Here is a 21172-nt window from a genome sequence, read left to right as displayed (position 1 = left end):
ACCTGGGATCCTGTTCTCTTTGTCTCAGTGACTCTTTCCTGCTCTTTGATGCCTTTCTTCATAGGCATCTTACTGATGCAAATGGCTGCAGTGGTTCTCCCAGCTTCTCTGTTTATGACCAGTGAGTAGGAGAGTATTGCTTCACTCAAGTGTCAAAGGGAAGTCCTTCAATTGATTGGCCAACTTAGGACCCGTGCCCTTCCTTGAAATAAAAGATGTGACAAAGAGCGATGAGTTCACTCTGATTAGCTGACATGCTGATCCATAGCTCCTTGTCCCCACCCCACTGGCTTCCCCTATGCTATAACTAAGAGAAGGGAAAATCGATGTCAGTGTACCAATACAACCACCAATATCTACTACAGTAGTCAAAACATTGAGGACATGAACCAGTTAAATAGAAAAATTCCTCCTACTAGGACCAGAGGGAGTGTTTGATTATGTCACTAGTTTAAAAGTGTGACTTTTGAGAAGTTGTATTAAGGTCTGAAAGCCGGAGAAATCTCTGGCCCTGGTATAAGGAGGTTTATATAAGGGATGGGGTATATCAAATAATGCAGAACTATAAGAACAATGAAACGGTTCCAAATAGTCCTAGGACAGACAGAATTTCCTACATTTCTTCTTAGGCTTCCATTATTTGTTAGTTGAACCTTAATCTGAAAACCCCAACTTTTCTCTATTATGTTCTTTTTCAGTGATTATTCCCAGTAACTGCAGCTTCTGCAAATTTAGTGGGACAATTCTAAAATCGGCAGCATGAAAGAACCTTACAAGTACATTATGAAAGAAAGACTGATACTGTTTGGCCTAAGCCTTGGCCCCTGGGAAAAGAAAGAAGTTTGGAGTGTCCAGGTTGCCAGAAAAGAAGTCAAAATAACGCACTTACTGCAATGCGTGGGCAAACCCTAGCTGCAGTGGCTAACCATAATCTCATCCTAAAATTTCAGAAAGTGGGAAAAATAGAAGGAAAACAGTACTTATTGAATGAAAATGTGAGTCTGACCCTTTATTGGAAATATTATCAGTGATATTAATCCAACTCTTGTTTTATTTTTCACGATTCCTTGTCATTATAGAACTTTTTCTTTGCAGAAAAATAACATCTTTTTAAGAAAACAAAGTCCAATGACCACATATAAATAACAACCTCTCTGTAGATTTACCTCTTGTCAGAAGAAATCAATCAAGAGAGGCTGAAAAATAATCAACCATGGCAGGAGCCTTCAATAGACCTTGTCCCCACAGCAGCCAGAATGACCCATTAAAGTTTGTTAGGTCCTATTATTCCCCTGCTCAAAACTTTCTCCTGGTTTCCAATAAATACATTAATGAATGTATCTGTAATACATTTCTAATAAAAGCAAAGTGCTAATCAGTCCCCAGGGCCCTGGATGATCCCACCCCGGATACCTCTTCAATATGACTTCCTATCATGTTTCCCTTTCTTCACTCTATTCAGCCACACTAGCCTGATCTTTCCTTGAAAGCACCAGGTACTCTCCTGCTTCTGGTGTACCCTTTGCCTTGTCAAGTATCTGGAGCTATCTATAAGGCTTTCTCCCTCACTTCCTTCATGGCTGTGAGTTAACTAAAAATGCTAACTCCTTAAAGAGGGCTTCTTTGATCACCCTATCTAAAATTGTATACACCCTGGATGTTTTTTTTTTCCCTATCACTAGGTAAAAATTACATTACATATCTGCTTATTTTTTCTGTTTGTCTCTCCCAGTAGAAAATTTCATGAGGTCAGAAACCTTGTCTGTTCTGGTCACTGTGATACACTCATCACCAATAGAGCACTATGCTATAAACGTTGCAGGTTGAATGTGAACAAATCTAACTAAAATGACTTCAGTATTTCTGTTCTAATAATCATTTAGATCAATCCAGTTGTGTTTTGGAGATAGAAGTTAGTGATTGATTGGATGTGGGAGTGGGGGTTTAAAGGAGGAAGTGTCCTGGTATTCGGCAGGAGTACACGGGCAGGTGGAGGTGTCCTTTATGGAGGAAAGAAAGACTAAACAAGCAGATGTGTAGGGAAAGTTGAGTTCAGTTTTGGACATCTTAAGCTTGAGATGCCTGTGGAACAATCAAGCTGGAGATGTCAAGTAGACAGTTGGACAGGTAGGTCTGGAGTGAGATTATTAAATTTCTTTATGGTTTGATTTCTTTTCTGAGTGAGGTTTTCCATTAATTGCACCTATCAATACCCCTGAATTAATACCTACTGCTGAATTAAAACCTGACTGTTCATAGCAATAAGGCTTCTTTTCTCTGAGTGAAGTGAAAGCTTACTGACAGCCAAGAGGGATGACAGGGAAAGTTCACTGGATGAAGGTTCATCTTACCTAAAATTGGAAGCTAACTGTTCATTAACAAAATGCTTATGTCCTACCAAGGGTGCTCTGCAAGTAAATGTCCAGATTGGGTATAGAATATTAATCACAGTTGTAAAAGAGGCTTAGCATGTGTTCTTAAATAGGAAGTGGTTTCTACCTGCTGTTTCTTTAGACACTGCCTAGCAAAGATTGCCAACTGACATGCATATTCTACTTTCAAAATTTTGAGTATAGAGTATCTACCCTGCCCCCTTTGTAGAGTGTTAAGTACAAACAATATATAGAAGATTTAAACTTTAACATTTTATTGTGGTTTTGAGGGATGGGTAAGCATTTACTAGGCAGAGAAGAGGAATATGAAAATAACTAGGGTTAAAGTTAAGTGAGTTTTAAGAGGAATATTGTGTTGGTGTAGGGGTGTAGGATGGAAAGATTAGTACCACAATGTGAAGGGCTATGAGTGATATGGCATCATGCATACTAAAACAGTCTATGGTAAAGTCTTAACTTTAAAATGATTTCTAGGCTTTTTCTTTTTTTAAATATAATTTCCAGTAAGTCCAAAAGCTATGAAGCTACATGTGAATTAAAATTCATCCTTTGGGGCTCGGGCAAGATGGTGGCATAGAGAGGAGTGGAAGCTAAGTAGTCCCCCTGGAACAACTACCAAAAACCAGAAACAACTAGTAAATAATCCAGAATAACTGTGGGGGGACAAACGAGACCATCCACTCATCATACACCAACCTGAATTGGGAGGAATGCCCGAGAACACAGCATAAAATCTGTAAGTAAAACCTGCGGAACCAAGTCGTGAGACCCCCTCCCCCATGGCCGGAGCTGCAAAGCCTCGTGGTGCCAGAGAGAAGCTCTCTCCCAGCAAGCGAATATAGCTCAGCTGAGCTCCAACTGGGGTTTTAAGTAGCAAGTGTGAACTGTTCACTACAGGTACGCATCCCCAAAAAACAGACAGAGGCTTTGGGTGACGACTGACCTGGGAGAGCCGGAGGGTCACCTTGGACTGGGTCTGAAGGGGATGATCTGTTTCTTTTTTGGCTCAGTGAAGAAAGCCCCAGTCATTTTCAGTTTCCAGGGCTGTAACTCCGGGAAGGGTGGAGACACCACAAGCAGAGAGCGAGACCATTGAAATGCTAATGACCTCCACCCAAGGGGTCTGCCTTCTCTAGGAGGAAAGGGGTGGGGCCCTTTCCATTCAGAACCAGACCCCAGAGCCTGGGGGAACACGGCCATACCTCCTCACACCAGTCAAGAATTATAGGCTAACAGGCATCACCTGCTGGGCAGAAAAGCACAGTGACCCGAGGCATCAAAGGGTGGAGCAATTTTCTAAGACACCCACAGGGAAACCAGATACTGAATATTTCTTCCCTCGGGGACCTGAGCCTGTTCTGGTCTGAGAAAACCCGATTTGGATAACCAAGGAAACCATGCCTAGACAACAGAAAATTACAACCTACACTAAGAAAAACAAAGTTATGGCCCAGTCAAAGGAACAAACGTACACTTCAACTGAGATACAGGAATTTAAACAACTAATGCTAAATCAATTCAAAAAGTTTAGAGAAGATATTGCAAAAGAGATAGAGGCTGTAAAGGAAGCACTGGGCTTATATATGGCAGAAGTCAAAAGTTCAAAAAAACTACTAATAGAATCTATGGAAATGAAAGGCACCACACAAGAGATGAAAGACACAATGGAAACATACAACAGCAGATCTCAAGAGGCAGAAGAAAACACTCAGGAACTGGAGAACAAAACACCTGAAAGCCTACATGCACAGGAGCAGATGGAGAAAAGAATGAAAAAATATGAGCAACGTCTCCGGGAACTCAAGGATGAAACAAAGTACAAGAATGTACGTATCATTGGTGTCCCAGAAGGAGAAGAGAAGGGAAAGGGGGCAGAAGCAATAATAGAGGAAATAATTAATGAAAATTTCCCATCTCTTATGAAAGACATAAAATTACAGATCCAAGAAGCGCAGCGTACTCCAAACAGAAGAGATATGAATAGGCCTACGCCAAGACACTTAATAATCAGATTATCAAATGCCAAAGACAAAGAGAGAATCCTGAAAGCAGCAAGAGAAAAGCGATCCATTACATACAAAGGAAGCTTAATAAGACTGTGCGGATCTCTCAGCAGAAACCATGGGGGCAAAAAGGAAGTGGTGTGATATATTTAAGATACTGAAAGAGAAAAACCGCCAACCAAAAATCCTGTATCCAGCAAAGCTATCCTTCAAATATGAGGGAGAGCTCAAAATATTTTCCGACAAACAGACAAGGAGAGACTTTGTGAACAAGACACCTGTCCTACAGGAAATACTAAAGGGAGCACTACAGGGTGATAGAAGACAGGAGTGTGTGGTCTGGAAAACAATTTTGGGAGATGGTAACACAACAATGTAAGTACACTGAACAAAGGTAACTATGAATACGGTTGAGAGAGGAAGGTGGGGAGCATGTGAGACACCACAAGAAAGGAGGAAAGATAACGACTGGGACTGTGTAACTTGGTGAAATCTAGAGTATTCAACAATTGTGATAAAATGTACAAATATGTTCTTTTACGAGGAAGAACAAGCAAATGTCAACCTTGCAAGGTGTTAAACATGGGGAGGCATTGAGGGAGGGATGCAATCAGCATAAACGAGTGACTGTAACTAATAGAATCATTGTATTATGCTTCCTTTAATGTAACAAAGGTGATATACCAAGGTGAATGCAGATAAGAGGGGGGGATAGGGGAGGCATGTTAGACACTTGACATTGGTGGTATTGTCTGATTCTTTATTCTACTTTGATTTAAGGTTATTTTTCCTTTTGCTGCTTCCTAGCTGTCATTTTTTTTTCCTCTTTCTTTTGCCTCTCTACCTTCTTTGACTCTCCCTCCTGCCTTGTGGAAGAAATGTAGATGCTCTTATACAGATAGTGGTGAAGGTGGTGAACACATAAATGTAAGACCATGCAGAGAACCATCGATTATTTACTTGGGATGGAATGTATGGTGAGTGAACAAAACCATATTAAAAAAAAAATGGGTTGATGACAAAACCTCGAGGGCAATATACTGAGTGAAATAAGCCAGACACATTAGGACAATTATTGCAGGGTCTCACTGATAGGAACTAATTATAATATATAAACTCATAGACATGAAATATAAGGCACCAAGATATACGACATGGCTTAAGAATGGGGAGTGGTTGCTTAGTATGAGCAGAATGTTCAACTAGGACAAACTTAAATGTTGGGAAATAAACAGAGGTGTAGGTAGCAAGATGTGAGAATAACTAACAGTGCTGAATGGCATGTGAATGAGGTGGAAACGGGTAGCTCAGAGTCATATATGTCACCAGAAGGAAAGTTGGAGGTCAAAAGATGGGAATGTATAAAACTGAATCCTATGGTGGGCAATGTCTATGATCAACTGTACAAATACTAGAGATCACTTCCATGAACCAGAACAAATGTATGACAATAGAATTAGAAGTTAACAATAGAGGTGCATATAGGGAAGAACTATATACCTATTACAAACTATATACTACAGTTAGTAGTATTTCAACATTTTTTCATAAACAGTAGCAAATGTACTATATCAATACTACGAGTCAACAATTGAGGGGGGTTGGTTAGGGATAGGGGAGGATTAGAGTTTCCTTTTCTTTTTTTTCTTTTTTCATCTTTCACTTTATTTCTTGTCTGGAGTAATTAAAAGTTTCTAAAAATTGAACAAAAATTAAGTGTGATAGATGCACAGCTGTATTAGGGTACCCAGGGGCAAGTGATTGTACACTTTGGATCTTTGGATAATTGTATGGTATCTGAACATTCTCAATAAAAATGAAAAAAAAAAAATTCATCCTTTGGGAAAGTCACTATTACTGAAGGTGGTGGTGGTGTCCACTGTCTTAAGATCAAAAGAAAACAGCCATCATCTCTTGAAGTCAGAAAAGTCAAGAGACTTTCCTTCAGTTGGATCCTCTTCTCAGTTGTTTCTAACTTGGAATATTTGGTTTGAGCATAAAATCCACTTTCTCCTTGGCTTATGTTTTGGCAGGTGGAAACAAAAATGAAATCACTGCCTCTTGATCTAAGTTTCCTGGCATTGCCTATGTGTTTGCTTACAAGAGCTCAGTTAGATTATACTTCAAAGACGGTTTCAGAATTTGATCTGTATTCTTGAGGTTTAATTATTTTGCAATGCAAAGTTATTTTCAATCATCCTTTGAAATTCTGGATAGTGTCCAATTAATACAAGTTTATTTAACTACATAATGGAATATTTAAAACATTTGAGCAAGTATTTAAAAGCGTCAGAGGTTTTTGCAAACTTGTCTTTGTTTCCCCATTGCCTAAACTAAATAAATAATTTATTGACTAAATTCTTAAAAGGTATACTGCAGAAAGCTGCAAACCTAATGTCTTAAAAGTGTACTGCAGGAAGCTGCAAACCTCAAAGCCCGAATAATCTAGTTTCCACCCAAGACTTGAAATTTCTATGAGTTCTTAATAAAGAGCAACTACAGTTCTCTTGCATGAAACGCCTAGCGGTGTTTAAAAAAACAAAACCAAAACCCCACAACAAACTCTGAAACCTCGTAAAAATGATTCGCGGCAGTGATATATTCTGTTTAGTGCAAGGACTTTAAAAACTAAACTAAACGAATCCTTAATCTAACACACTTCTGACTCTTAGTAGTTTAACAGAATCATGGTAGGTTTTAGACTTTTCAAATAAAGATAGAACAAAATGATCGCTGTTTCTTAAAATGTGCAAATTACCAGCTTCTTTTCTCGAAAAATTTCAGGAGAAAAGCAGGCAAGTAAAAATCTTACTTGGAAAACTAATGTTAAAAGAAAAAGAAACCAATCTTCAGCGGCCTCGGCCTGCAAGCCCGGGGCCAAGGGTGCAGCGGCGGCGGGGAAACTTCAATGTCACCCGGACGGGGCAGCGGCTGCGGGCGGAGGATCTGCGGCAGTCAGTGCACGCGCCCGGGCCGCGTACCGCGAGTCAGGCGTCGCCGTGAGTAGAGTTGGGGGCACCGAGCCGGCACCATCAGGACAGCCTTCTTTCTCGGGCTAGGGACTTCTGGGACAGAAGGAGCCACTAGATGTATGTTTCCCCTTCCTCGCCCCACGCCGTAGGCCCACCGGGCACACTCGTCTTCGAGAAGGCGCAGCCAGTGAGTGAGCGGGACACACAACCACACCCCGGCCCGACGCGGTCGCTCCAGTTCGCGGCCGGCAGGACGGGGAAGGGCTCGCGGACTCCAGGAACTCTCAGAAGGGAGGGGGGAAACGGAAAGGAGCCCCTCTAGCCAAGCTTTCGAAACAGCGCTCCTTGTTCTCGATGGTCCCCGCGCGGCCGTCTTAGTGCACGCAACTTCCGGTTCCTTTTAAAGACCCCAGGCTGTGTTGCCCCGCGCGTGAGAGAAAGGTATAAAAGGGGGAGAAAGGGCGGGACCGAGGAGGAAGGGGGAGGGGGAGGGAAAGTAGCGGTAGAGAGGGGCGGGGGAGGTGCAAAGGGCGCGCTCTCGCGTCACGTGACCGGGACGCGCCGTTCTTCCGTCGGCCATTTTAGGTGGTCCGCGGCGGCGCCATTAAAGCGAGGAGCAGGCAAGAGGGGCCGCCGCTGTTTCTTATTCTTTTTCAGTGCAGCGGGAGAGGGCAGGAGTGCGCGCCGCGCGAGAGTGGGAGGCGAGGAGGCAGGCCAGGGAGAGGCGCAGGAGCCTTCGCAGCCACGCGCGCGCCTTCTCTGTCTTGTTGTGTGCCTCGCGAGGTAGAGCGGGCGCGCGGCAGCGGCGGGGATTACTTTGCTACTAGTTTCGGTTCGCGGCAGCGGCGGGTGTAGTCTCGGCGGCGGCGGAGGCAGTAGCACTATGTCGGAGGAGCAGTTCGGCGGGGACGGGGCGGCGGCGGCGGCAACGGCGGCGGTAGGCGGCTCGGCGGGCGAGCAGGAGGGAGCCATGGTGGCGGCAGCGCAGGGGGCAGCGTCGGCGGCGGGAAGCGGAGCTGGGACCGGGGGCGGAACCGCAGCCGGAGGCACCGAAGGGGGCAGTGCCGAGTCGGAGGGGGCGAAGATCGACGCCAGTAAGAACGAGGAGGATGAAGGGTGAGTAAGGGGCGGCCGGGATAGTCAGGCCCAACTAGTCCCCCCCCATCCCCCTCCCTTTCCCGCGCCATTAGGCCTCCTTCCCGCTCTTTGCCCGCCTTCCAGGCCCTTGTACAGCCTCCTCGCACTGTTCTTCCCATCTCTATATAGGGCTCCCCTTGGGGTTCCCCTGGCCTTCATTTCCTTCTCCCCTTGCCTGCTTATCGCCCCCTCCCCCATCACACACGTTTCCACCTTTAGCCGTCACCATGCTGCTCCCCTGCCCGCCCTCCTTCCCTCCCTCGCGGTGGGTCTCCTCCCACCGATTTAGCCGCTGGGATTTTTCCCGCCTGTCGATAGGTGTTCTTTTCCCGCTGTCTTCCTCCCTGTGTTTTTAAAGTCCGGAGTATAAAAACACGAACAAACATACAAGCCTTTATGTTTGGATTGTTAAGGCTTATCTGGGGGTTCTCACTGCAGCATCCCGAGACTATACGATCCTTTATGTGAGTACGTGCTTTTGGGATCTTGTGGAGCTCACTCCTGCACCTCTTGCCTGGCTTTACGCCGAATATTTTTTGCATCTTGAAGATTTGCCTTGCTCTGTTCATTTTCTGCTTTGTACATTATACACTACACACAACGGCTTGAGTGCATAAGCCCTGTATTTCAAGCTACGGAACAAATTGGGCCTAGTGAAATGCCACGAGTCGCCTGTTGGTACGTTGGTTCCGTGAGCCTAGGTTAAGTTCCTTGTCCGGGGGGCCTGCACTTGACTGGAGCTCTTCCTTCCTCCCAGCCTACTGGCTGCCCTTCCTCCACCCCGCTGAGTTATTCTAACCGCGCACCCTTTTGGCGCCCTCAGCTATTGGGTTTTCCAACTTGAACTGTTCTTACAGATTGTACGCTACCTTACTTATTCTGAGCAACTTGCAATTTTTAAAAAACGAATTTTTCAGTATCTAGCATCCATTTTGGCCTCTTGATTTCTCCTTCCCGCTCTCTAACCCACTGTTGGAAAGGAGGCTCATCTGCACTCTTTCACAAAATAAATAGCACTGGGTAATTTTTTTTTCAGCTTTCTAAGTTAATACTTGCTTTCTCCAATTTGAATAACAATTAAGTACTGCTTCAAGCTGCATTTAGGGTATTACAAAGCAGTGTTTGGGAGCAGGAGCTACCAGGAGTTAGGAGGGACTAGATCGGGTTGTTGGTTGGGTTTTCTTCCTAGTCCCGTTATTGCTGATCTGGAGTTAACGCTTCCATTCCTTTTTGTATTTGGGGGTGCTGGTGAATTTTTCACTATAACAGGGCGAAATGTGTTGGTGGAAGGTAAAGGCAATAAAATGTCGCTTTAATCCTGTATTAGAAATGAGAGCACAAAATTTGGTGGGGGTGGGAGAACCTTTTTGGAATATAGGATTTCTTAATCCCAGCCTAGGCAGGCTCTTGTCAAACTATTTTGCTGGCTTTGGGGGAGTGGAGGTGGGAGGGGAAACTAGCTTTTTTTTTTTTTTTTTTTTTTAAATTAAAAAGAAATAATCTTGATTTATGTATAGCTTAATTTGAGAAAGGAATATATTAAATATTTGGAAACTTAAGACTTTAACATTTTGGTTTTTTTCTTAATTCTGTTCTTTGGACAGAGGCACCAAAATGACTGTGTAACTTGCTGTTACCGGCAGGCTTTCTGTTAGCCCTGATTTTTCGTATCACAAAGCAGCTGCCTTTGTAGTTATCTACTGTTGAACTGAAGTGTAAATGAATTAAAGTTTTTAACCCTAACATTGTCAAAAACTAAAACTAGAATTTTGATTGGTTGCTGTACCGGTTGTTAATTCCCTAGCCATTCAAACTCCTCCCCACGACACTCTGAAGCAGCGACGGCACAGCGGGAAGAATGGTAAAACTTTTAAATTTTATTTCTGTATTATAAGGGTTTTAATAGCCATAACATGCAAAGGCTGTGTATTACTTGCCCATTGATCCCCAGGAACTTCTAGAGATTACTACAGTAGGATATCTTGTACCTGGGATATAAAATAAAACTTTTTTAGGCATTGTGTGTAATCTTTGGGCAAAACTGATGCCATTACATGGTTTTTGATCTCTGATAATGCATGTAATTGTGGTTTGGCCAATTTAAGCTAAATATAATTAGTGATACTTTTATATCTGTGCAAGAAAAAATTAATTTCAAAGTTGATGGAAAATGTTTTTGTTGTGATTCTAATTTAATGCTAAATTTGAAAGTTACTTGATAGAAAGTCTTGTGTTTAAAGTATCTTGCATGTTATTCTGAATATTCTGGAGATGTCAAAAGTGAAACAGTTTTTCAAGTAGCACTGTGTATTATACAAAACTATGTATATCATTTATAAATATAACTTTATTAAGAATTGGTTATGAACCTTTCAAGGGAGGGCTGATATGGCTTTCCACTGTAGTTCTTACCAGCTTTTTGATTGTCAGTATGATTTTGCTGGAATGTTAATTATAATTGGTTGACATATATTTACAATTGCATGACTTCTCTTTGAAAGGCTGGTAGGTTGAATATTTTTTTATCCTGTCCTTCCTCTCCCCTAAATGTCAACTTTTGCCTTCAGGAACATATTTGAGTTTTCCAGGGGTTTGTATCCACCAACACTGGAGTTTGGAGGGCCACAGGTGAATAAGTAATTTTCAGATAGTTGATTTATTCCTGTAAATACTGTGTTCTACTTTAAGGGCCCCTATGGGATAAGGCTTTTAGTTTTACATAAAATTTACTTATTTACTTATTATCCACTGAAACTGTCCAGTTTTATATTAGAAATGAAGCAGACTGGAAACACTAGGTAAAGGAAAAAGCAAATAGAAAAAGGCGAAAGGCTAGGGTTAGAATAACAACGTGTTATAGATGACCTTTATTTTCCTTTATTTGGTGACTGGTGGACAATGAGAGTTATTTTTCACTGCTTCAAGAGTGACAAACTAAGCTTACATTATAAACAAGACTTGTCTACTACTCCATTACATAATTCAAATGTTTTAAGAGCAGTTGTTTTTAGTAGTTTGAAATTACCATAAATTTGTTTTTGAAGGTCACGTGCTCAATTATACTTGCCCTGTTACCTAACTTGACTACTTTCTTGGGTGACCTCTTAGGAAGAATTAATAGTTAATGAACTTGTTAGGTTATGACCAACTGTCATCCACTGAAAATAAGATTTTACTGTGCTTCATTTACAGCAAGCATTATACTTATAAATAATGTAGTTTTTCTTTATACGGTCTAATTGACTTTTCTTAATGACTACTCAAATCATCTAGAGCCATCTATTTCCATATAATACATTTTTTCCTTTTGAACATAGAAAGCCCTCAAGACCCTTTAAATCTCTGGGGGTTTTTTGGTTTGTTTTTGGTGACAAGTACCACCAAAATCTTTTCTGTTGGAACTTGGGCAACACAGTTTTCATAATATAGTCTGAATAAGTAAGGATAAGACCTGGTTATTAAGTATAAAGTCATCTAACTTTTTAAGCACATTTCTGTATGCATTTCCTTTTCAATCCTAAATTGAGAATAAAGTGATTATAATTTCATCCTAAACATGTTTTAAAAATCAACTTTTTTGTAGATGCACAGGATTTTGTTTTGTTTTAATAGAGGAATTAAAAAGCGCTATTTTTAGAAGGGACTTACCTGTTACCCCTTCAGTGGGTGTTTCTCTAGTTTACCATGGGGCTTTAGGACAATTACTCATTTCCATAGTACAGTGATGCCCTGAGCACACCTCTCTTGAGTCTTTTCAACTTTAACACTATCCCTGGTTTTTTGTTTATAAGCGATTTTACACAGTTTCCTATTTTCCTTTGTGATGCTGACTCGTTCTGTTCTTTACAGTGCTGAAGTTCTTTTGGGGTAGGTACTTTACAATTACTTAGCATCTGGCAAAGTAATATATGCCATGTAGCAAGCTGTCTGGGGCAGAGTTTTTAAAATCTCGTCTATGGAAAACTAGAATTTTATATAAGCTTTCAGACACAGTTTTACAAGGTAGGTACATTCACTTGCTTGCACTGGGATGGGCAAGAAACAAAATAGTCCTATTTGGTTATTGAGCAAAATAGAGTGACCTTTTTTTCTATTCTACAAGACAAATCTAGTCCTATAATAGTGTATAAACATAGTGTGATTCCTTTCATTTGGGAGTTTTTGAATGAATTCTGCTATAGGTTGTCATGTCTAATTTTAAAAGAATGGGTCAACATGTGTTTAATTTTAATATTTGAAATTATAATCTATGCCCTAGGGGTTCTGGGGCAATCTGAACATTGTTTGCTTTGTAAATGTTAATTACTTGTAGGGCAATCTCATGACAAACTAACTGGCTTCTTGATTCAGTAAAGTTGGGTTTATTTACCTGAGCAGATGGATTGCAATTTAAGTATTATATAGAACCTTTGACAAGTTACCAGTCTTAAAATTGAGAAATTGCTTCCCCCAAATCTTGAAGTGAGGAACATAAAAGGGAGGAGCATTAGGTTTTTTAAATTTCAAATTCTTATCTATTCTCAAAGATCAACTGACCTTCTAGGTTTGGAATTGGAGAATATCAAAGTTTTTCAGTGCTTTTACCTTAAACTTGGGATTATCTTCAAAGCATGTGGTGTCTTCTGTCAACTAAGTTCATATTTTTAATTTGCTTGGGTGTTCTTTCTGCTATTTCAAGTCTTCATCATGGTGTGTGATTTGGTCCAGTATAAAGGAGGAATAATTTAGCCTTCAAATGCCACACATGAAAGCATTTAAAAAGGAATAGAATAATAACCTTTTTCTGTTTCACGGGGAACTACATCTCAGTTGTGTGCAGATTCATAAATGGAGTGAAATACAACTTGTTAGTCGAAGTTTGATTTGACTTAGCTCTCCTTCAGCGTTTTAGTAGCTAGGGCACTGAACTGGATGCTGGAAGCTTGGGATCTCTTTCTGTTCACTTCCAACAGTGTGGTTTCAGGTAATATAACATGACTGTTACTTGGTTTGCTGATTTCTGTGTTGGAAACAATGCTCATCACAGGAAGATTGACTACAATAGCCTGCTTTGATAGCTTGTGTGTATTTATCCGGTGCCCTTATAGTTCATACTGCCAGTGATTTACTCCTGTGGAGTAAAGGTAAGCATATTTTAGTCTCTGGAGTAATATATTGTACAGTGGAACTAGGCATTTAAGAATAATTGGGGGTGGGGTGAGGAGACTCCTATTACACCAGTGTTGGGCCAGTAATCAAGGTGACATTTTTATTGAGGTGATGCAGTTTTAAGTATTGGGTCACATGTACTGTAAACTCCTGCTTATCTAGACTTCAAGTGTGACTACAAAGCCCAACAGCCAGGAATCTCCCCACTCCTGTACTTCAGTCTTGTGAGAAAGATAGCTGAAAATTATCAGCAAATAGACAACCAACAGAAAATGACATGTAATGAATTTCTTGCGTTGTGATGTTAAAGTTTTGTAAGATTCTAAAATTTCAACAAGAATGGTAAAAATAATTTTCTGGTTTCAGTGTTATATCTAAATTGATTTCCAGTAGAAAACTAGAGAAATGTGGAATATGTGGCAATCTCAGTTAACCAGAACCTTAACCTCTAGGTTAAGGAAACTCCATTCCTTAACCTCTAGGTAAATGGGAGTTTATCTTATAAAACTGAGTTTATTAAAAATGTGAAGTATATCATTGCTTCCTTATAATGAAATAAAGCAAAAAGGACATGTGGGTAAAGCATGTAAGGTTACTCAAAACCTGTCATGTTTTAAATTTGTTATTTTTCAGCTTTTATCTTTTTTATAGTCAGGCTTATTCTCAAGTTTGAAGTGATGACATTTAATATACTAGGCTACAGGAAGTAAGCTTTTTTGAAAATGTTCTATCATTGTTTATGTTAGTCTAAAAATAGGATTCATTTCAACAATAACTTGGAAAACGGCATCTTAACGTATATAGAAAGCTTGGGAGGATAATTACCTATTCCTTAATCATAGGTAATACTGAAATTTAGATCTTACTAGCTAAAACATTTTTTGAAAAATTTGTTTATTGGCCAACCTTAGACCTTAATGTTTAATGTTTTTAAATAGTTAAAAAATTTCTTTTATATACCAAATCTGATATAAAAATGCTAGGTTATTTTTTTCTGTTATTGACTTAATTTTGTCAACATACTTTCAAGGATAGTTTTTATACAAATCCTGCCCCTACTGTGTGAAATTAACTAGTTGGAAAGCAACCTCCTCATTGTAGATAACTAGAGACTTTAAAAATCTATTAATTTCCAAGTAAAAATACTTGTAAAAATACTGTTGGTGAGATTTCATTATAGTTTATGTCATTTTAGGATTTTAGGGAGTAATTACAACAATAAAACTCCAGAAAATTTCTGTAAATAAGGATTAATGATATACTTGTGTAATATTATAAAAGATGACTGATTGGTCAGTCATGTTATATAGCTGAAATGTGCGACGAGTTAATCACTTTTATTTTCTAAACTGTCAGAACTTGTTATGAAACCACATATGACCTGTGAAGTGTTTGAAAGTTACAGAATCCTTTTTTGTCCCCATTCCAGAATTGTGAAGAAGTGTATTGTTTTACCATTTTACTGTGAATTAGATGTTTGAAGCTGTTGTTTCACAGTAGAGACTTGTTAGGGAAGTGTCTAAATAAAATAACTTGTTGATTTTAATATATTAAACTTAGTAATCTCAGTAGTCCATATAATAAGTTTTTTGGGTGGGGGAAAAACAAGATTATTAAATCAGAACATTTTCTTCCAGCCAGGACTGCCCTGTATATATTGCCTTCTATGTTTTGAAATTATTCTTACCTGAAATGACTGGCGTTTGTGTATAGAGTATAGAGGAGTTGAGTTGTTTTTGAAGCTGTTTTTTATTTAAGGGTCTTAGATGATCTAATTTCCAGTCTGTATTTTTTACATGGACTGTTTAAAATTTTCTGGGTTGTTTTAAGTTTGTAGCATTGAAAAGAATAATCTTAGGATCCATTTTCATAAAACTCATCCTGGCTTATACAGTTGCCCTTAATGTTGGAAACTTCATATAGTTCATGCAGTTAAGAAAAGAAGCCATTGAGTAAATGAAGAAATTGCTTGATATTAAACTGTTGTTGATCGTTGTCAACAATTGACCATGGTTAAATTGTGCTTACCCCTTCTAAATTATTTTTATTAAGTACTGAGTAAGATGTATCAGACTGTGTTGTATAACTTGTGTTTTAACCCATTTAAAATATTCACTGTGGATATCTGAAGTAGACTTTCAGTTCTCATTTTACAGATGGCCGAAGAGTTTCAGAAATTCTCTCACATGCACACACGCACACCCAGGTCATGCTGTTAGTTAAGTGGAGACCTGTCAGTTTGATTTACAGGGTCTTTCTCCAGAAGGTGATAAAACATTGTCCCATAAAGCAGCCAGAATTCTTGGATGACACTATCATTTGGATGGTCATCTGCATTGAGTTTTATAACTTCATGCTTGTCATTTAATTTTCTAATTTGGAAATATCGATATCTGTAAAAGAAAGCATTGAGGTTTCAGTTGGGTGTTTGCTGCATTGTGTTTGAGATGCTAAATAGCTTATAGCTAGAATTAAGAAGTTAACCTTTGTTACTATTTTAAGCAAAGTTCTACATTTTAATGGTGGGGTTATTCACTTAAAATGAAGAGTCAGATTTTTAAACTTGTATTGCAGCATTAGGGACTCATTTTTGTTGCTACTTGAACAAGTCTTGTAACATAATGTTTTTAGCTTGGCTGTTGAGGATTTTTCTGATGTTCTAGCTCTACACTGTTGGAAAGTGTTTGTACCTCTCCCTGCAGGATTGTGACAGGAACTTGAAAGCCAGACTTTGTACTGAAGGGGGGTAGCAGAGGTAATCTGGATGGGACCGTAAATTTATTGTGCTTTGAGATATAGTCATATGAAATAAAAATAATTTAAATTAGTACTATCTTATACCATCTCATGATTTTAGAGAGAGAGCATGTCAGAATATTGATGTTCTGGAGAGGCTAAGTTCCCATTTATCCAGATAAATAGACTTTTTCCCAGTGTACTATGCAGTTATGTCTTGGCAGACCTGCTAAACAAAAGTAGAATGGATCTAATATGCTCCATGTAATGAAGATGAAATGGATTTGGCATAGTTGTATTCATTGTAGCATATTCACCTGTCTGTGTATCAGTTCAGCAACCTTTCTTATTAGAGCAGAGGAAAATGCCAGAGGGCTTTGAGCTACCAAGATAGATGTAATGCATTCTCAAAGGATGGCCATTTAAGTTCTTGCTCAGAGATTTACTTCTACATTACCCCGAATTTGTAAAGGTTAGAGAAGTGTGGTTACTTACCTACAAAATGGAAGGGAGAAACATTTTAGAATAGCAAGTGATTAATCTGACAAAAAGTGGAGAATAGAGTTTGTTAAAAGAGCTAAGAAATGAGATGCACTTTGTGCATTAATAAATAGCTCTTCTAATTCCAGAAGACCCTAAAGGCACAATATATTAGTGAAGACCAACCTATAGGGTGTTAAGTCATAATTACTTCATTTGCTTAAGAAGGCAGAAGAGTGTGTGGTATGTTGTAGGAAAAAAACATTCCAAGTAGTGGAAGGTCAAAAAAAATTGGAGAGGGAGTTGGGGAAGACAGGTGCTTTAGGGAAGGTGGAACTTCCAGCTCTGAAATACTTGGCTATTCATTCTCTAACATTGCTGGTTAGCTGAAGTTTTACTGTGTATTTTGCTCATGTTTAAAGAAATAGTAATCACTGTGTAGACTATATGTAAGTTACAGTTAACTAAAATATTCAGTATTCTGGATAAAAGGGATTTTACTGTTGGCTTAGGAAAGATAGCATCTTCAGCGAACCATTTTACTTGTAAGGTGGGCATAAATAAACTTAGGCCAAAAGTGATATAGGAGATTATTAAAGACTATACTAAAAGTGGGGAGTTTCTTGAGAGTATTTTATTGGCCCAGTTGATGAATTAGTTTGTACTTATCTAATATTTAAGAAAACTGACTTCTGTGCTATGTAAAATATTTGGGGCCTGTGAATAATAATAATAGTTAAAACATGCCTCATTCTTGGTGTTTATTTTTTAAAAATTGCCTTCTGTTAAAAACTTTAAAGGGCATTTTCCCATTATGAACACTGCCTTGGTTAAAATCATAACTAGTTCTTCTCAACTTTAGCTTTTTAAAATAAGGCTTTTGTTTGTAATTATATTCTCATCAGGCTAAATATTTTTTTTTCAAACTGTCTTTGCTGTATTGAAAATTTCCGTAATAATCACAGAAGTGATAATTTAATAATTGAATCTCAACTTAATTGAAGGTGTTTCTATTCTAGAACTTACCATGGATATTGAGCAAGAGGTCATTGCTTTATAGTCAGTTCTCTTCCTTAGCTTTAAAAAAAACACTGTCCTCTTCAACTTTAGAGGGTAAATTTTGGCAATGAGATTCCATCTACGAAGGGGAGTCCTCTGGATCTAGATTAAAAATAAGGTGTTTAAAGCAACTTATGTGTATAAGAATTGGATACTAGAAGGTGTATTTTTTGAATGAAAGGAAATTATTGAGAAAATATTTCAATAATTTCTGTGGAATTGGCAATAAAAACACCTTCGCAGCATTATGAGTGTTTTGTTCTATATTTGTTATGTTCATTTGATTATAAAATACAAAAAGTTTATAAATATGTCTTCAACCATGGAAATTATATTTGAGATAATTCTGAAAAATAAGAATACGTGGACAAGTTGAAAACCTATAACCTGAAATGGGAAGTATAGTATGCCTAAAGCAAGACTTCTTTTGCACCAAAAGTTAACTTTGTCATTAGAGGTTAAGAGTAAGTACGTGGTAAAATAGTACAATCAGTAACACCTCAGTTAATCTGGCATCTTTTGGGAGGAAAAACAAGAGCCCAATTCAAGAAACAGTTGGACTCTTGTACCAACCTTTGTACCAAGGATGGGCCTCAGAGGCAATATCCTAAAAGCCCACAAGATGGAGATGTTTCCTAATGAAAGACCTCTAATTTTTAGAGCTGGATGTTAGTACCGCACCGCCATCCCCAACTCCAGTTATAAACATGAGAAAACATTGAGCAAGCCATGATTGTTATACCCATGGAGAAATTTTTAGACCTCACATAACAAATTCTGACAGTTTATCCTTAAAAATAATAATAATAAACAAAAAACTCCAGTCCTAGAGTAGAGAGGTTTATGCTTTTGTGGGGGGGGGGGTGATGGTGGGGGGGCAAGAGTATGTATGTATAAAGAATCAAAGAGCTGCCAGATCCCAAGCTTTATGACCTTTTGCTGTATTAATGAGTAAGCTTTCACCTTTTTTTTCCTCTTAATAAATAGCTTTGGGCTTAAAAGTATCTTGGTGATTTGTTTCCATTCACCCACCTGTCACTTTTAGCATTTAAAGGTTTAAATATGTTCCTGCTGGTTAACTGAGGTTCTACTGTAAAGAAGTCATCTAGGTTAATTAGTAGATTGTGCTTCAATGGACAATTTTTGCTTACTAAATTGTTTGCATGGTCACTTTTATCTTTAAGGGCTCCTAGCACATCAAAAAAGTTGGTTCACAACTAGAGTTTTCTATTTTGTGTGCCAAGAGTTCTGTTAATAAGCTGTTGAATCAGAAGTAGAACAGGATCTTAAGCATAGACAGATGCTTGTCACTGATCAGTGGATACTTTATAGCCTTTTGACTTGCCAATGAAGCTTTGGAAGAGAAATCTGAAGCAAAGATTCTGCTGTTAACAAATATTTAACTTGTAGTTTAAGAAATTCTTAAATTAATGTATGGTGGTTTTACTTGGGGGCACATCTTTTTAGTCAGTTGTAAGACATAATTTGCTGCTTGCTCATTATTTTGTAATTACACAGGGCAGCAGTAATGAGCAAAACTTTGGAATAGAGTGTCCTTGATGTGTGATTATACAGGAAGAATGACATTTTAATATACTGCCCAGTAAATTGGTGCAGTTTGGAAAAGGTATATTATTGGTGTGGATAATATTTAGGGCAAAGTTTAACGTTTTTTTTTAGCATTTTAATATTGATTTTTGTCTTCACAGGAAAATGTTTATAGGAGGCCTTAGCTGGGACACTACAAAGAAAGATCTGAAGGACTACTTCTCCAAATTTGGTGAAGTTGTAGACTGCACTCTGAAGTTAGATCCTATCACAGGGCGATCAAGGGGTTTTGGCTTTGTGCTATTTAAAGAGTCGGAGAGTGTAGATAAGGTAGTGTGTTATGTGTTCTGATCAATTAGTAATATTTGAATATAAGTAATATAAAATGTGGGTGGTATGATACAATGAATTGGATTTGCTCACTGTTTATGATTCCTATTTTGCAATTACAGGAAGAAAGTTGTTGTGAATACATTTTATGAAGCGTCAGATTCAGGAATTGTTCACTGTGATAAGTTTTACAAAATTGTTCACTGTGTGACAGGTTTTACTAAATTAAAATTAACATTAGGAAATCATTGAGATTTAAAGAGACCTATTTAAAAGTGTGTTTTGTGAGAATTTCACAGAGGTACAAATTTTCAAATTTGTTAGACAAGAAGCTTTTGATCTGATTGTAATTTTAGTCCTGGGCAAGGGGAAGTAGTATGCATGTTTGTTTATATTGCTGACAGTTGAAGGTGTAATAGTTATCTAGTAGTTTAAATTTTTGCAGGTGAACACACGCACACACATAATACACCCTGTGGCATTTCTTGCTGACCTTAGGTTTATACCCAGTATGTTTTAGCAGATGTCACATCACTATATGACTTGACAGTTTAATCTTGAGTCAGTCCAACATATGCCTGCCATTAGCTATATATATAACTTATTATTTTAAATGTTAATTTTCTGTGTATTTTAGTTAAGATATACATATTTAAAATTACAAACTTCAATTTCTTTAGGTCATGGATCAGAAAGAACATAAATTGAATGGGAAGGTGATTGATCCTAAAAGGGCCAAAGCCATGAAAACTAAAGAGCCTGTTAAAAAAATTTTTGTTGGTGGCCTTTCTCCAGATACACCTGAAGAGAAAATAAGGGAGTACTTTGGTGGTTTTGGTGAGGTATGTTATGTTTTGACCCCAGTTTATGTAAAAATTAGTGTGAACGTAATTGTCACATTAAGTAGATTTTTTCAAAATTACTAAAAATTAGAACAGATTATGTGATTTGTTTTGGAATAAGGTTATTGAAAATACTTTTAACAGATCTTTGATGGTTAAATGATTCCATTTTCTCATTTATTGAATACCTACTATATCCAAATTACTGCTGGGACATGGTACCCAAAGATGAGATCAACATGCATTCTTACCTTAAACAAGTTTACCAGATTAGTAGAAGAAAGAAAAATAAAAGTAATACCGGGAACTGTTCTAACAGAAGTCCAGATTTGGATATGTGAGATATAGGAAACAGTTCCACTGAATATAGGAAAGGAATGCCTTCTTAATTCAAACATGTACATGTGCAAATTCTATGAGACTAGGTATGACACATTAGTGAAACAAAGTTTCCTTTTAGGAATAAAGGATTTAAAACTGACAGTAGTGGGTTTTGGGTCATAGATAAAACCTGTAAACATTTT

At 38.4% G+C, this 21172-nt stretch overlaps 1 protein-coding gene across 4 annotated transcripts in view; it reads left to right on the top strand.

Annotated features, from left to right (window-relative positions):
• Positions 1-7944: 7944 nt before the first annotated feature.
• HNRNPD (heterogeneous nuclear ribonucleoprotein D) overlaps positions 7945-21172 on the top strand; it is a 17400-nt gene continuing 4172 nt past the window's right edge. For 2 of the 4 annotated variants that reach the window (XM_037830094.1, XM_037830092.1), the window contains exons 1-3: positions 7945-8484; positions 19638-19806; positions 20487-20648. In XM_037830094.1, the coding sequence (XP_037686022.1) occupies positions 8252-8484; positions 19638-19806; positions 20487-20648 (564 nt within the window). In that variant the 5' untranslated portion in view covers positions 7945-8251. Of the gene's footprint in view, positions 8485-10309; positions 10367-19637; positions 19807-20486; positions 20649-21172 lie in introns of all 4 variants that reach the window. The other 2 variants (XM_037830091.1, XM_037830093.1) reach the window with 2 other exon arrangements.

This window comes from Choloepus didactylus, chromosome 3 (assembly GCF_015220235.1).
Source record: "Choloepus didactylus isolate mChoDid1 chromosome 3, mChoDid1.pri, whole genome shotgun sequence".
NCBI lineage: Eukaryota > Metazoa > Chordata > Mammalia > Pilosa > Megalonychidae > Choloepus > Choloepus didactylus.
Note: the sequence above shows the minus strand (reverse complement) of the source record. Positions and strands in the feature narration are given on the sequence as shown.